The 15559-nt window shown below is 58.9% G+C and overlaps 1 protein-coding gene across 1 annotated transcript; it reads left to right on the top strand.

Annotated features, from left to right (window-relative positions):
• Positions 1-27: 27 nt before the first annotated feature.
• Positions 28-11332, top strand: HIPK4 (homeodomain interacting protein kinase 4). Its single transcript, XM_030546705.1, has 3 exons — positions 28-5150; positions 5405-8410; positions 10799-11332. Exons 2-3 carry the CDS (start codon positions 6731-6733, stop codon positions 10973-10975), a joined length of 1857 nt encoding a protein of 618 aa, XP_030402565.1. The 5' UTR covers positions 28-5150; positions 5405-6730; the 3' UTR covers positions 10976-11332.
• Positions 11333-15559: the final 4227 nt, after the last annotated feature.

Genomic DNA, 15559 nt, shown 5'->3' on the forward strand with positions numbered 1-15559 from the left:
AGGTCCTGCCTTGCAGGGGGACATGGCGGCTCTGAATGCACTAAGGGGCTCTAAATGATTTTTTTTTTTAACTTAGGCTTAACTCTGTTTCTCGCGGGGTGGCTGTTCCATTTATACTTTTAAATTAAGATGCTTGCAAACTAACGGTCAGTAAGGGAATGGTAGGAGAATAAAGCAGTCGGTGCTTTCCACCCAGAGACCAGTGCCTTCTTACTAGCGTAACACGAAGCTTGGAGAAAGGAATCGATTGGAAGAAGGATAACATGAATTAGGGGATATTTAAAACGCAGCTTGCTCTGGACTGCGCAGCTTGTTCATATTCTAGTAACGGGTAAGGAATTTCCAAGAAAGGAGCAAGAAAATGGCAGGGGGTGACTGTTGCACTGCTCCAGCGGTAGGAAAGGGTCTTCGTGGAAAGTGGGCTCCTGCTTTTTAATGAGGGATTCTAGGTGTGGGGAAAGCAGGGGGTTGATCCCATGAGTTCTGAAAAGCCTGGCCCGGCCAGCTCCACTCTGTTTACCCTGAAATTCCTAACCTCTGGCTGCACTTTCCTCAACACAAATAGCAGCTGAGTCCAAAAGGTTCCTCCTTGGAAGGCGCTTTAAAAATAACTAGCGTGTTCTCTCCCAGCGTGGGACCAAAGAGGAGCCTTCTCAGGCAGAGCAGGGCTGGTGACTGCTGTCGGGCTGTGGATTTACCATCGCTCCCCTCACCCAGCGCCCCCGACCCCACGCTGGGGTTGTGTTAAAGCAAAGAGGAGTCATTTCCTTTAGGCTGGGGAAGGTCAGGATCACAACAGGGCCATAGTCCCAACCCCTTCCAGCCAGGAAAGAGACCAGGAACCTCAGCTGATGACTGGAAAGGCCTCCACAAGATGTGGTTAGAGCCAAAGGCCAATGAGCCATCACCCTCCTGTTGTCTGTAGTCCCCTCTTAGCCACTGCTGCATGTGTGACCTCCAGAGAGCCCCTGCCTGGCATTATTACTGGGGAGATCAGGACTGTCCCACCCTAAGGAGCTTGCAATTTACATGGATGAGAGAGGCTAATTATCCCCACTTCTGGCCCAGAGAGATGCAGTGACTTGCCCATGGTATCACAGGGAGTCAGTGGCACAGCTGTGAAATGAACCCAGGTGTCCTGAGTCCTAGAACAGTGCCTTACTCACACAAGTGTGCCCTTCCCCTACAGCACAATCCCACCCCAGTGCCTCAGTTAGCCCAGGAGAGCAAACTGGGAGATCACTAAACACCACCGTGCTTTGAATGTTCCTGAGTATTTACATTTTCCCCAAAAGAAAGGATGGAATATGCCCCCACTGATAGTTTGATTTCTAGCCATTGTCTTTGTGGGGGTGGGAGTCTGTCCAGAAATCCCTCTGCTTGCTTCTGGGGGTAAATGTGTACATAAAGTAGAACCTAAATGTTATGAACACCCCAGGAATGGAGGTTGTTCGTAATGCTAAACAAAACATGACAGTGGTTCTTTCAAAACTTTACAACTGAATGTTGCCTTAATACAGCTCTGAAACTTTACTATGCAGAAGAACAGAGGGTTAAAAGCAGCATTTAATTTAAATGGACCAAGCCCAGAAACAGTTTCCTTGTCAAATCTTTTTGTAAACTTTCCCTTTATTTGTTAGTAGTTTACATTTAGCACAGTACTGTACTGCACAGTATTTGCTGGTGTGCTGTCTCTGCTGCCTGACTCCATACGTCTGGTTCCCCCTGAGGTGTGTGGCTGACCAGTCAGTGTGTAACTCTGGAGTTTCTAATGCTGAGGTTCCACTGTAGATGCTATTGCTTAAGAAAGCCATAACCTAGCTGAGCCTCGGTGTTGGGAGCGATTGCACTCCATGGGTGTGTTAAGCACGCCAGACACCGTTGCCATGGACTGGAGGGCTAGCTTGGCTTTCCTTATGATAAAGGCAGGATAGAAGTAACAGGGCAGAGGAGAGGCCCTTGTTCGCAGTCACGTCGTATTTCCTGCCTTGTATCTAATGTGTAACTGTGTGATAAGGGGACTAAGGGGTGGGAGTTCGGGTGCCTTTCCATAGCTAGTAGTGTATTAGCGCATACACAGCATACCTGCCAAGAGATAAACCTGGATCTTACTTAATGAGCTGTGTTGCTTTGGCCACTTTTACTGACAATCTGTGTATTATTATTGGCATTTTGTTTTCAAGATTGTCCGATCTGATGACTGGAAAATATTGTTTTTAACAAAAGATTGATGACTCAGACCCCCCAGCCCACGCTTCTGTCGGGTTCCTGAGGGTGGGGACGGCTCGCTAAGCTAGCCCCAGGGGGAACCAGGACTGCAGAGCCAGCTCCCCACCCCTGTTGCCTGTGACAGCTGTGGGGCACTGGGAAATGTGGCCAGAAGTGTTGGCCTAGGAGGTCTTGAGCACTTTTGGATCCCGGCAGCCTGGACTCTGTAGTCTGACTGACTATACCCCCATAGGCTCCCTTGGGGCGAGATCCACCCTGCTGCCAAGAAGCCAGCACAAGGCCCGGGTACTACTTAACTCCCTCCTTTTCAGCCCAAAGGCTGAAAGCAGGATGTAAGTGGAACCTAGGCCTTGTGGGCATGGCATCTCACTCCACCCACGCCACTTTCAGTGATCTCTGCTGTGTCCAGACCAACACAGACACCAGAACCAGGCTCGAACTACCTTCCTCCCAAACACATGCTAGTGGGTTCCTTCCCCTTTCTCTCTGCCTGGGAGACACACAAGCAGCCCTGCTGGGACATTCATTGGGTCCGATTCTCTGCTGCCCTGGCTTCAAATGGATGTAAAACGCTATTCAGTGAAGCCAGTAACAATTCATTCCCACTTTGCATTGGTACAAATAACTGCAAGGGGCAGGGGTAATGGGGCCCACTCTCTTTAAACTTGTCCTCAGCAGCAAGTGGACAAGTAGGAGTTAGCAGGTGTGTGTGTGTCAGCTTCCCTTTGCAGGGGCTTTCTTTAGCCAAAACCATTGACATTTGGAGCAGACGGGATGGCGTTTGGAGCAGGGGCAGTACCTGCAGCTAAGCGAGGAAGCAGCTCTCTTTTCCCACTCTGGTTTGTCAGGGCTGTTTCAAAAGCATTGCCCTTAGATGCGGGGGGATTTTTTTATTCCCATTAACGCCAAATGCCTCTTTACCCAGAGTCCTGCAGAGCTGGGGAGGGTGCCTTGTTCTCCAAGCTTGCCTTGCCCAGAGCAATGCTCAGATCCAGTAACCCTGGGTTCACTTTGTTACCTTGTCTCAGAGTCACTGTGCTGCTGCTTTTTCTTTCTATTTTGGGTTTGTCTGAATAAAATTAATCTGTGAGCGAGTGGAGTCCTGGGTGGTGTCTTTCTTCGGACCTCTGGCAGATGAGATCTCGGACCGCAGGGCTCCGCGCTGTAGGTGGAAGTGAAACATAAGGGTCCTGGCTCCTGTCTGTAGCCCCTCCAGTCTCCCAGGCCATGTGTCAGCTCCCACTGGCCAGAGAACAGACACACGGTACTGCTGCTCTCCCTGCATGGCTCCATTCTGCTGGGTGCTGCACCCCACTCCTGCTGCTGGACAGCGGCTGCCCTGGGCAGCTCCCTCTCCCAAGATGCATTTCCGTGGTACAGGTGGGGAATTGGGCACTCCACCTCCTGGTCCCCCAGTGAGTCAGTGCCAGCGCCAGAACTGAACCCAGTTCTCCTGAGGCCCAGACAAGTCCATCCCTTCATCATAAAAATCTCCAGGCCTTCCAAAGGCAGCAGGCTAGGAAGCAGGCCCCCTTGAGGCCGGGTATCTACCCAGCTTCCTGCTGCAGGGAATGGGGCTTCCAAGGTGTGACGCAGTAGGGAGTGGGGCGGACTGACCTGGGAATGTCACGGTCTGCATGGGGGATGAGAGAGCAGGGGATGACTCCACTTCAATGAGGATACCTGAGCTGGGAGGGGGTTGGACCCAGGTGACACCTTTGCCCAGGAAACTGGTGGGGGGAGGAGCCGGGGGGGAGGAGGAGTGAGACTGCTGCAGTGGAGTTTCAGTCTTGTGCAGGCTGGGGAATCGTAGGCAACCCCAAGGTTGGGGTCTAAGCTAGGATAACCAGATGTCCCGATTTTATGGGGATAGTCCCGATTTTTGGGTCTTTTTCTCATATAGGCTCCTATTACCTCCACCCCCATCCCGATTTTTCACATTTGTTGTCTGGTCACCCCAGTCTAAGCTCCCTACCCCCCAGAAGAACCTGACTGAGGAGTCCTGTTTATGCCTACAAGCTCTGGTTTGGACTGTGTTCCTGTTGTCTAACAAACCTTCTGTTCTAGTGCCTGGCTGAGAGTCACAGTGAATCGCAGGAAGCCGGGAGGCACAGGGCCTTGTCTCCCCCACAACTCCATGACACAAGGTTATTAATTGATTTCAGGAAGAGCTTAATCTAGAATGGCACGGGGGCTCTGGAGTCACTCAGGCCTCTGATGCTGCAGCCATAACTTGTCAGCTGCTTAAAAATCTCCCTGGTTGGGGGACACCATTGGGGAGCCCCATTAGTACAGGAGCCCTCTCCCCCCTCTGCTGCACGCCTGCCAGATCTCAAGTGCAGTCAGGGCTGGGCTGGGGCACTTACCTGTCCTACCTCTTAGCCTTTTTCCCCAGTACGGCAGTTCAGGAGGGGGGTGAGAAGGGAGCCTGATGCTGAAATGTTGCAAGCAGGGGAAGAAGGATAGGAGCCCTGGAGTAGGCTAGGGCCAGCCCTAGATAACACAAAATAAACTGCCAGTGTCCAGGTTTCCATGCCACTTACCAATGCTCGGGGCACCCTCTGGTGGCCAAAAGGCAGGGACAGAGGGGTTTGAAACTTGACTCTCCTCCCCCGGCACCGGCTGCACTGCTCAGAGGGAGGCTCAGTGTGTGGAGAAGCAGGCCCCACATATGGCGAAGTGCAAGGGGCACGACAGGATGAGCCAGGGCCTACCTCAGCATCCACTGGGCACTGACGAAGAGGCCGTTTTGAGACCAGCTGAGACATTTGGAAACGTGGGGCCCACTCGTTGGAGCTGTAGCTTGGAAATCTGGCCCTGAGCTCCCGGGGGATCTCGTGCAGTCACTTACACCAGGGCCGCAGGAGCCAGACTGGGTGCAGGAAAGTCTGGCTCAGTAAGGCCTAGGCTAGGATGTGAAGGTATGACATGACCACGCTGGCTAACAACCGGTACCACCTCAGTGCCGCTAACACATCTTAACCTCACGCCCAAAAGCCTCAGCTAGCCCAGGTCTCAACCGCGCGGCTAAGCAGTGCTGGGCAGTGCAGAACCGGAGGCGGAGGAGCAGTATACACACAGCTCGAATGCCAGAGACATACATGCTGCTTAGGCAAGTGCAAGGGACTGGGGGATGAAAACCCCAAATGACAGTTTTTTAATGCCTGTTTTTCAGATGTAAAGGGCCAGCATCCACATGCAACCATTGTGTTTCTGCCTGCCTAGCAGGTCTGCGTAGCACCCAGAGCTGCAGGAGCAGAGCGGTGCCTGGGGTGGTGCAGCAGGGAGCTGGTCTGGAGGCTCTGCATGCTGAGGAGGTGGCTGGTAAGTGAGTACAGCTTTTCTCTTCATTCTTAGGGAGTCTCTGCTTCCCACGTCCCAGGCAGGTTGTGGGGGAGGGGAGAGGAGGAAGAAAGGGTAACTTGGGGGGATGGGATGAAGGCTTGGGGCATGGTGGGATGGACTCAGCATTCCAATGGAAAGTAAAACCCCAGATCCCAGCACCCTGGGGCACGGGGCATTCAGAACTGAGCAGTGGAGTTGGCACCCTGGCTGTATGGGTTAAACTGTGGGGCTGTGATACAAACTGAGCTAAGGGGCTGTCACAAATTTCTTGCTGCGAGGGTCAGCCCCACCCCAGGGGCTGCAGCACACTGGGTGTCTCATGGGTCTTTGCTGCTTCCCACCAAGGCAGCTGGCAGAAACAAGCTGCTGGACTCAGGCAATGTGAACTGGGGTAGCAGGAGGCAAGATGCCAGCAAGCTAACCCAGGTAGGGCAACTGTCTGCTCCGCAGTGAGACCTGAGCGCAGTGGTTCTGATCTAGTATTGCTGGGGTGGGACAAAGGAGTCACTGGACCAGTGGTTTTGAGCTGCTCTGTGGGAAATCCTCTGTTCCAGATACTATCGGAGAGCCTTTCACATATGACCTGAAAGGCCAGCCACGCTCACGCCCCAGTGCTGGCTTGCGTGGAAGGATTTGCCCACAGGTTGGGCTTTGCTCTTCTGTCCATGTTCATGGCACATGCAGCCTGGACCTACAATACAGCACAAGAGTTACTGGGTAATCAGGCTGAAAACCCCCATTCTAGGATGGCCCTTGGATGGAGAAACACAGGCCTCCTGATTTTCCCTATAAGGTAATTTACATCCACTTGCAAGGCTCCTTTGCACTGCCAGAGTGGTGCAAAGGGGACTCAGTGTAAATAAGTTTTTTCTGGGCAACGTGTGCCAGATTTCCCAGTGCACTACTCCAGTTTTACACTGGCATAATGGTGTTCTGCGGGTGTAAAACTAGAGTAACTTCTTCTCCCCCACAATAGAACTTTCTTGGCCTGGCAACTTTGGAATGATGGGCACTGTTGCATCAGCCCCAGTTCCGCAAAAAGGACAGCAGAGGATTCTCTTTGCTCCAAGGAGGTGGAACATTCTTTTGCAAGAGGCCAGTTGCCCCCGTGTTTCTGAGCTCGGCCCAACGGAAAGGGGGCAGTTAAGAACAGAACATGGTAACAATCGAGTCAGGCAGTGAATGTTTTGACGTCATAGAGATTTTGGGGAAAGGCACCTTCGGGGAAGTGGTGAAGAGCTGGCGGAGGACCACGGGGGAGATGGTGGCTGTCAAAATTCTGAAGAATGATGCCTATCGGCGCAGGATCATTAAAAATGAACTAAAGCTGCTGCAGACCATGGCAGGGGTGGACTCAGAGGAGTCACACATTATCCATTTCCACACGTTCTTCCATGATGAGATGAAGTTCTACTTGGTCTTTGAGCTCTTGGAACAAAATCTATTTGACTTTCAGAAGGAGAACAATTTCTCTCCTCTGCCAGTCAAGCACATCCGGACAGTGACCGCCCAGGTGCTCAAAGCCCTGGCCAAGCTGAAGGAGCTTTCCATCATCCACACAGATCTGAAACCTGAGAACATAATGCTGGTTGACCAAATGAGGTACCCTTTCCGAGTCAAAGTTATTGACTTTGGGTCAGCCAGCATCTTCAATGAGGTGCGCTACGTCAAGGAGCCATACATCCAATCCCGTTTCTACCGGGCACCAGAGATCTTGCTGGGGCTACCTTTCTGTGAGAAGGTGGACGTGTGGTCTCTGGGCTGCATTATGGCAGAGCTGCACTTAGGCTGGCCCCTTTACCCTGGGAACAATGAGTATGACCAGATCAGGTACATCTGCGAGACCCAAGGGATGCCTAAGCACAGCCTGCTCAATGTAGCCAGGAAAGCTCACCACTTCTTCAAGAGAAACCCGCATGCTGAACTGGTAACCGAGTGGCAGCTGAAATCCTCATCCGAGTACTTGGCAGAGACCAAGATGAAATCTGTGGAGAGGAGGAAGTATGTTCTCAAGTCCCTGGAACAGATGGAGTCGGTGAACATCCAAAAGATGATCTACCCAGACAATGAAGCCCTGGCTGAGAACTTCGACCTGAGAAGCATGGTGGAGTTGATCAAGAGGATGCTGACCTGGGACTCGCATGAGAGGATCACGCCAAGTGCAGCCCTGAAGCACCCTTTTATCTCCATGCAGCTGCTTAGACTGAGCTATGAGCTCACCCAATACTACCAGCTCTGCCTGCGGGGCTTCCAGGAGTCCATCAAGTGGGAGAGCAAGGACAAGCAGAAAACGGCCTTTTGCAGTGCCATGGAAGAGGACACCTTCTACCCGGCACAAGAGTATTTCAAGGAGAAGGAGGAGGAGCATGTGCATGGCATCTCTGGCCTCTCCAGCGTCCAGAGGACCATCGACCAGATGGACGATCTGAGCATCGCCGAGTCAGGCAGAGAGACTGCCATGAACTTGTTAGGGGAAGGTGCCAGGATGGGAGCGTCTGAGTCCTCCATTCCTGCTGAAGTGGCCGACATGACCCTGGGCCACATGGGAGTTCACAAAGCCACTTACCAGAACCCCCGGTTAAACCACGAGCAGCATCAGGAGCCAATCCAGGCCTATTACGGAAGCCGGCATGGTAGCTCCAAACACCGCAAGCACCCTCGTCACACCAAGTCTGACCCCACTTTTGGGAACTTGATCCTACTGGGACAGCAGTCTCCTGGGGATACCGTCACCTGGGAAAATGAGAGCAATGCCGGCATCTCCCCTGTTGCCTCCTCCCTCCCTGAGCCAAGCAGCCTGGATGATCAGAGACATCCACTTTCTCCCACCACTAAGGTACCAGGGACAGGTCCATTTTGGCTGGGCAGGAGCTGTGTTGTTTCATTATTAGGAATCACCTTTCTTGGGGTCAGCTGAGATAGGGTTTGCACCAGTGCTTTACAGATAAACCAGAGATCTACAAGAATATACCTGGACCTATAAGGAAGATCTACAAGGCAGATCCCTGAGCACAGTAGATACAGGAATCTACCTTGATATTCCCACAATGAAACAAGGGATGGGCCAAGACCCAGCTCCTCAAAGGTAGACACCTAACTCCCTTTGATTACATGGGAGTGAAGCGCCTAATACAGTACCTTTGAGGATCTGACCCTAAATGACCACAAGCTGTCCTTCCCCATTGTGGTGATTGATCTATCCAACCCCATATAAACCCCCTCTATCTATGTATCTATCCTCATCCACCCCCTCTATCTATCTATCTAACCCCAACCACCCCATCTATCTATCTAACCCCAACCACCTCATCTATCATCTATCTATCCCCACACACACTCTCTATCTAACCCCATACACCCCCTCTATGTATTCACATACATCCCTTCTATCTAATCTATCTAACCCCAACCACCCCCTCTATCTTATCTATCTATCCCCATACACCCCTTCTAGCTATCTAACTAACCCCATCCACCCCTTCCATTTATCTATCGATCTACACTGATCACCTAGCTGCCAGTAGATCTCTCATTCGTCTTATTCATCGTTTAGATACCATCCCAATTATTAATTATCATCATATAGTGCCAAGAAGTGTCAACAATGAAGCCCCATTGTGTTAGACATTGCACCTACTTGAAGAGGAAGGCAGATCTGCGCTACAAACAGCTGATGATCTGACAGGCCAACAGGCAGACAAACTCAACCTCAACCCAATTCTGTGTGCAACCAAAGATCAGACATTCACTGGAGGGTGGAGGGAAGCAGTTTCTCGGAAAGCTGGTTAGTTTTGATTGGAATTTTGGGGTGAAAGCATGTTCAGTGATTGCTCTGGGTCAGACTGAGGCCAGCAGATGGAGCAATCCGTTCTGGAGACATGGTGTACCTCTAAAGCATAGGAGTATTTAAGCCTTGGCTTCTGCCCTAAAACAGAAGTCTTATTATTTGTGATGTGCACTGTGGTAGTGTCTAGGGCCTCAGCCAAGTTCAGGACCCCATGATTGTTGATATTATTTATTCTACAGTGCCCACAAGTGGCATGCACTTAACACAGAAAAGACACTGAAGATAGGAACTTACAATCTAACGGCCCAGTTCTGCAAAGACTTGGGCACATGCTTAACTTCATGCTTCAGTGGAACCCCCCCCATACGTGAAGCGAAGCACAAGTGTCTTTGCAGGATCAGTGCCAAATAAAACCGGATCCTGGAATGGGATTAGCCTTGGCAGAGCTTGCATGGAGCCCCTCTGACTCAACTAGGTTGGTGTCAACCTGTTTGGACTTGGTGCAGGATCAGAATCTAAGGACTTGGTGCAGGATCAAACTCTGCCCCGAGACGGACTGTGATGGTAACTCATCAGCACGCCAGGGTCTGCGGCTAATGTATGATTATTTATTGATTGATGGATTGGCTGTTTGTGTACAAAACCAACTGCAGCCTCCCTGCCTGATCTTTGATGGTTATGACTGGTCCCATCAGCCAAAGATCTGCTTCCCTATCAAAAAAGTCAGTGGCCATGAGTCATGCTGTAGAAAACCCATCTTCAGTGCTGTGGTTACCTCTGCACTAGCACAGTGCCCCTGCAGTTTCTGATGTCAGTTGGGTTGTTCATTATTAGTATTTAAGGACAGCTGAACCATAGCCAGAGATGCGACAACAACAGGGAGGCTGGGAAAAGCTTCATTTAACACAAAATGTTATTTCAAAGCTTACCCTGCGGATGAGACGCTCTTGAGAGTCTTGAGTGGCTCAGCAGGGACTACCTCCTTCCCTCCTCTTTGTCCTGATTGGTGGCCTGGCTGAAGCTTTCCTTGTCCCTACTGGAGATACAGATGCTAATTAATGTCCATTCAAATGGGGCTGTTGGGTGCTATATGGCCTCATGTGAAACGAAACTATTCTGACCCTGGGAAACAGCTGAGTCAGAGACCTCTGGGCTGCCCTGACCCTGAGACAATGTGCTTGTCTACCTTTGTGTTTGCCTGGCTGTGTCAGCGTCCAAATTCTCAGTGTATGTGAACAGGCAGAGCTGTACTGCACTCACTGGAGCTCTGAGGATCTAGGGGTTTAGTGCTGCTACACCAGGAGCTGGAGCGCCCTGTTTAGACAAGGCCGGAGCCCCAAGCAGCAGCCTTGCTCTCCAGTCTCAGCCGCGAGGTCAGTTTTTTGGCCTGGTGTCCCTCTCAAGGCTCTATTTCTCATGCCCTTCTCTCGCCCACAGAGAGCCCAGCTGGAGCTGCCCGACCCCGAGCCGCAGCTGCCTAGCGCCAGCACATGGCTGAGCGGTGATGACTGGCTGATTGAGAGGACCGGGGAGAGAGTCCACATCAAGAGCACGCTCCACCACACGCAGAACAGGCACCAGCCCTACCTGCAGCACATCGCGAGCCACCACTGAGCCCGGGGCAGCCCGCAGGAGGGCCAGGCCAGGCAGAGGCACCCCCCCCACCCCTTTGCAGAGTCATTTGTAGCCATTAAATTATAGACCGTTCCCGCCTCAATGCCGTTTACTCATGAAACCCAGCGCTACCTCCCTACTACGGAGCAGTATGAAACCCGGACTGCCCCGTGGCCGCTGGGCTGGGCTGCGGTGCCATACCAGGGCAGGAAGTCCATCCAAGGGACGGCCAAGGCCAGTCCTGCATGGGAATAGCAGCCAGCCGGGGGCATGTGGGCGTCACCCTGGGGCCGGCTCATTTCTGTCTCAATAAATGATTGATCAGTGGCAGACAGTTGAATGTATATTGTTATGGGATGGAAACCAGCCCCCTAATCTCACTTCTCTCCCCACACCCCACCCCCAGCAAGGACAGCCCAGGGGCCAGCACTCATCCACCCCGCCCCGCCCCCAGGCGAGGCCGGCCCAGGGACCAGCCCCCCACACCCACCCCGCCCTGCCCCCAGGCGAGGCCGGCCCAGGGACCAGCCCCCCACACCCACCCCGCCCCGCCCCCAGGCGAGGCCGGCCCAGGGACCAGCCCCCCACACCCACCCCGCCCTGCCCCCAGGCGAGGCCGGCCCAGGGACCAGCCCCCCACACCCACCCCGCCCCCAGGCGAGGCCAGCCCAGGGACCAGCCCCCCACGCCCACCCCGCCCCGACCCCAGGCGAGGCCGGCCCAGGGACCAGCCCCCCACACCCACCCCGCCCTGCCCCCAGGCAAGGCCAGCCCAGGGACCAGCCCCCCACACCCACCCCGCCCCGCCCCCAGGCGAGGCCGGCCCAGGGACCAGCCCCCCACACCCACCCCGCCCCGCCCCCAGGCGAGGCCGGCCCAGGGACCAGCCCCCCACACCCACCCTGCCCCGCCCCCAGGCGAGGCCGGCCCAGGGACCAGCCCCCCACACCCACCCCGCCCTGCCCCCAGGCAAGGCCAGCCCAGGGACCAGCCCCCCACACCCACCCCGCCCCGCCCCCAGGCGAGGCCGGCCCAGCGACCAGCCCCCCACACCCACCCCGCCCCGCCCCCAGGCGAGGCCGGCCCAGGGACCAGCCCCCCACACCCACCCCGCCCCGCCCCCAGGCGAGGCCGGCCCAGGGACCAGCCTACCACACCCACCCCGCCCCGCCCCCAGGCGAGGCCGGCCCAGGGACCAGCCCCCCACACCCACCCCGCCCCCAGGCGAGGCCGGCCCAGGGACCAGCCCCCCACACCCACCCCGCCCTGCCCCCAGGCGAGGCCGGCCCAGGGACCAGCCCCCCACACCCACCCCGCCCCGCCCCCAGGCGAGGCCGGCCCAGGGACCAGCCCCCCACACCCACCCCGCCCCCAGGCGAGGCCGGCCCAGGGACCAGCCCCCCACACCCACCCCGCCCCGCCCCCAGGCAAGGCCGGCCCAGGGACCAGCCCCCCACACCCACCCCGCCCCGCCCCGCCCCCAGGCGAGGCCGGCCCAGGGACCAGCCCTCCCACACCCGCCCCGCCCTGCCCCAGGCGAGGCCGGCCCAGGGACCAGCCTACCACACCCACCCCGCCCCGCCCCCAGGCGAGGCCGGCCCAGGGACCAGCCCCCCACACCCACCCCGCCCTGCCCCCAGGCGAGGCCGGCCCAGGGACCAGCCCCCCACACCCACCCCGCCCCGCCCCGCCCCCAGGCGAGGCCGGCCCAGGGACCAGCCCTCCCACACCCGCCCCGCCCCGCCCCCAGGCGAGGCCGGCCCAGGGACCAGCCCTCCCACACCCGCCCCGCCCTGCCCCCAGGCGAGGCCGGCCCAGGGACCAGCCCCCCACACCCACCCCGCCCCGCCCCCAGGCGAGGCCGGCCCAGGGACCAGCCCCCCACACCCACCCCGCCCCGCCCCCAGGCGAGGCCGGCCCAGGGACCAGCCCCCCACACCCACCCCGCCCTGCCCCCAGGCGAGGCCGGCCCAGGGACCAGCCCCCCACACCCACCCCGCCCTGCCCCCAGGCAAGGCCGGCCCAGGGACCAGCCCCCCACACCCACCCCGCCCCGCCCCCAGGCGAGGCCGGCCCAGCGACCAGCCCCCCACACCCACCCCGCCCCGCCCCCAGGCGAGGCCGGCCCAGGGACCAGCCCCCCACACCCACCCCGCCCCGCCCCCAGGCGAGGCCGGCCCAGGGACCAGCCTACCACACCCACCCCGCCCCGCCCCCAGGCGAGGCCGGCCCAGGGACCAGCCCCCCACACCCACCCCGCCCCCAGGCGAGGCCGGCCCAGGGACCAGCCCCCCACACCCACCCCGCCCTGCCCCCAGGCGAGGCCGGCCCAGGGACCAGCCCCCCACACCCACCCCGCCCCGCCCACAGGCGAGGCCGGCCCAGGGACCAGCCCCCCACACCCACCCCGCCCCAGGCGAGGCCGGCCCAGGGACCAGCCCCCCACACCCACCCCGCCCCGCCCCAAGGCAAGGCCGGCCCAGGGACCAGCCCCCCACACCCACCCCGCCCCGCCCCCAGGCGAGGCCGGCCCAGGGACCAGCCCTCCCACACCCGCCCCGCCCTGCCCCCAGGCGAGGCCGGCCCAGGGACCAGCCTACCACACCCACCCCGCCCCGCCCCCAGGCGAGGCCGGCCCAGGGACCAGCCCCCCACACCCACCCCGCCCTGCCCCCAGGCGAGGCCGGCCCAGGGACCAGCCCCCCACACCCACCCCGCCCCGCCCCGCCCCCAGGCGAGGCCAGCCCAGGGACCAGCCCTCCCACACCCGCCCCGCCCCGCCCCCAGGCGAGGCCGGCCCAGGGACCAGCCCTCCCACACCCGCCCCGCCCTGCCCCCAGGCGAGGCCGGCCCAGGGACCAGCCTACCACACCCACCCCGCCCCGCCCCCAGGCGAGGCCGGCCCAGGGACCAGCCCCCCACACCCGCCCTGCCCCCAGGCAAGGCCAGCCCAGGGACCAGCCCCCCACACCCGCCCCGCCCCCAGGCGAGGCCGGCCCAGGGACCAGCCCCACACACCCACCCCGCCCCCAGGCGAGGCCGGCCCAGGGACCAGCCCCCCACACCCACCCTGCCCCGCCCCCAGGCGAGGCCGGCCGAGGGACCAGCCCCCCACACCCACCCTGCCCCGCCCCCAGGCGAGGCCGGCCCAGGGACCAGCCCCCCACGCCCACCCCGCCCCCAGGCGAGGCCGGCCCAGGGACCAGCCCTCCCACACCCGCCCCGCCCTGCCCCCAGGCGAGGCCGGCCCAGGGACCAGCCTACCACACCCACCCCGCCCCGCCCCCAGGCGAGGCCGGCCCAGGGACCAGCCCCCCACACCCGCCCTGCCCCCAGGCAAGGCCAGCCCAGGGACCAGCCCCCCACACCCACCCCGCCCTGCCCCCAGGCAAGGCCAGCCCAGGGACCAGCCCCCCACACCCGCCCCGCCCCGCCCCGCCCCCAGGCGAGGCCGGCCCAGGGACCAGCCCCCCACACCCACCCCGCCCCGCCCCCAGGCGAGGCCGGCCCAGGGACCAGCCCCCCACACCCACCCTGCCCCGCCCCCAGGCGAGGCCGGCCGAGGGACCAGCCCCCCACACCCACCCCGCCCCGCCCCCAGGCGAGGCCGGCCCAGGGACCAGCCCCCCACGCCCACCCCGCCCCCAGGCGAGGCCGGCCCAGGGACCAGCCCCCCACACCCACCCCGCCCCGCCCCCAGGGGAGGCCGGCCCAGGGACCAGCCCCCCACACCCACCCCGCCCCGCCCCCAGGCGAGGCCGGCCCAGGGACCAGCCCCCCACGCCCACCCCGCCCCGCCCCCAGGCGAGGCCGGCCCAGCCCCCCACCCCCACAGCTGCCCCTCCCCCGCCCCATCTGAGGGGAGCAGAAACTGGTAAACAACCAACTGCCACTTGGGGCTGGGCTGTACCATTCTCAGCCTGGATGGGGGTGCGCAAACCCGCAGGCTCATTACCACCCTGATTAGAAAAGTCACCGCAGCAGGGGCGCTGAGGAAAGGGTCTGCGCTTTGTGTTCTCTCCGGGAAATGACCTAGGGAGTTTCATTGCCCGCTCCCCCCGTCAGTGAAATGGTTCCTTCCGAGGAGTGAGTGCCCGCCCCAGCATCAAACTGCTGGAGTGAACCATTGCATTGGTGGGGGCGATAGGAGCAGCTGGCCAGGACTGATCACCGAGTGGAAATTATTATTGGTATTATTTTATTATTTACCCAAGCTGTTTACTTGGTCTGCACCATGTGCTTAGGGTGATTTTTAAATCTGGATATTTTGGGGAGGAGGCACCTTTCTCCCTCCCCTTTTCCAGAGGAATGGTACCTTCCCAGTGCTATTTAATTCAGTGGCTGGGCCTCAGGATGGGGTCAGGCAGCCCCCCCCTCAGAGTAGGGGTCATGTCAGGCTGGGTTTTGGGGGCCAGCCTCTGTCCTGTAATGTAATCACAGGGATGAACCAGGCCATTGTGATGTCATCAAGGCAGTGATGTCATCCCAGTGACACATCAGGACATGGTGATGTCACAGTGATGTCACTGGGGGCAGTGACGGGATCACAGTGAGCCCCACTAGCTAATGCTTCAGGACTCCTGG

Source organism: Gopherus evgoodei, unplaced genomic scaffold (genome assembly GCF_007399415.2).
Source record: "Gopherus evgoodei ecotype Sinaloan lineage unplaced genomic scaffold, rGopEvg1_v1.p scaffold_48_arrow_ctg1, whole genome shotgun sequence".
Classification (NCBI taxonomy): domain Eukaryota; kingdom Metazoa; phylum Chordata; order Testudines; family Testudinidae; genus Gopherus; species Gopherus evgoodei.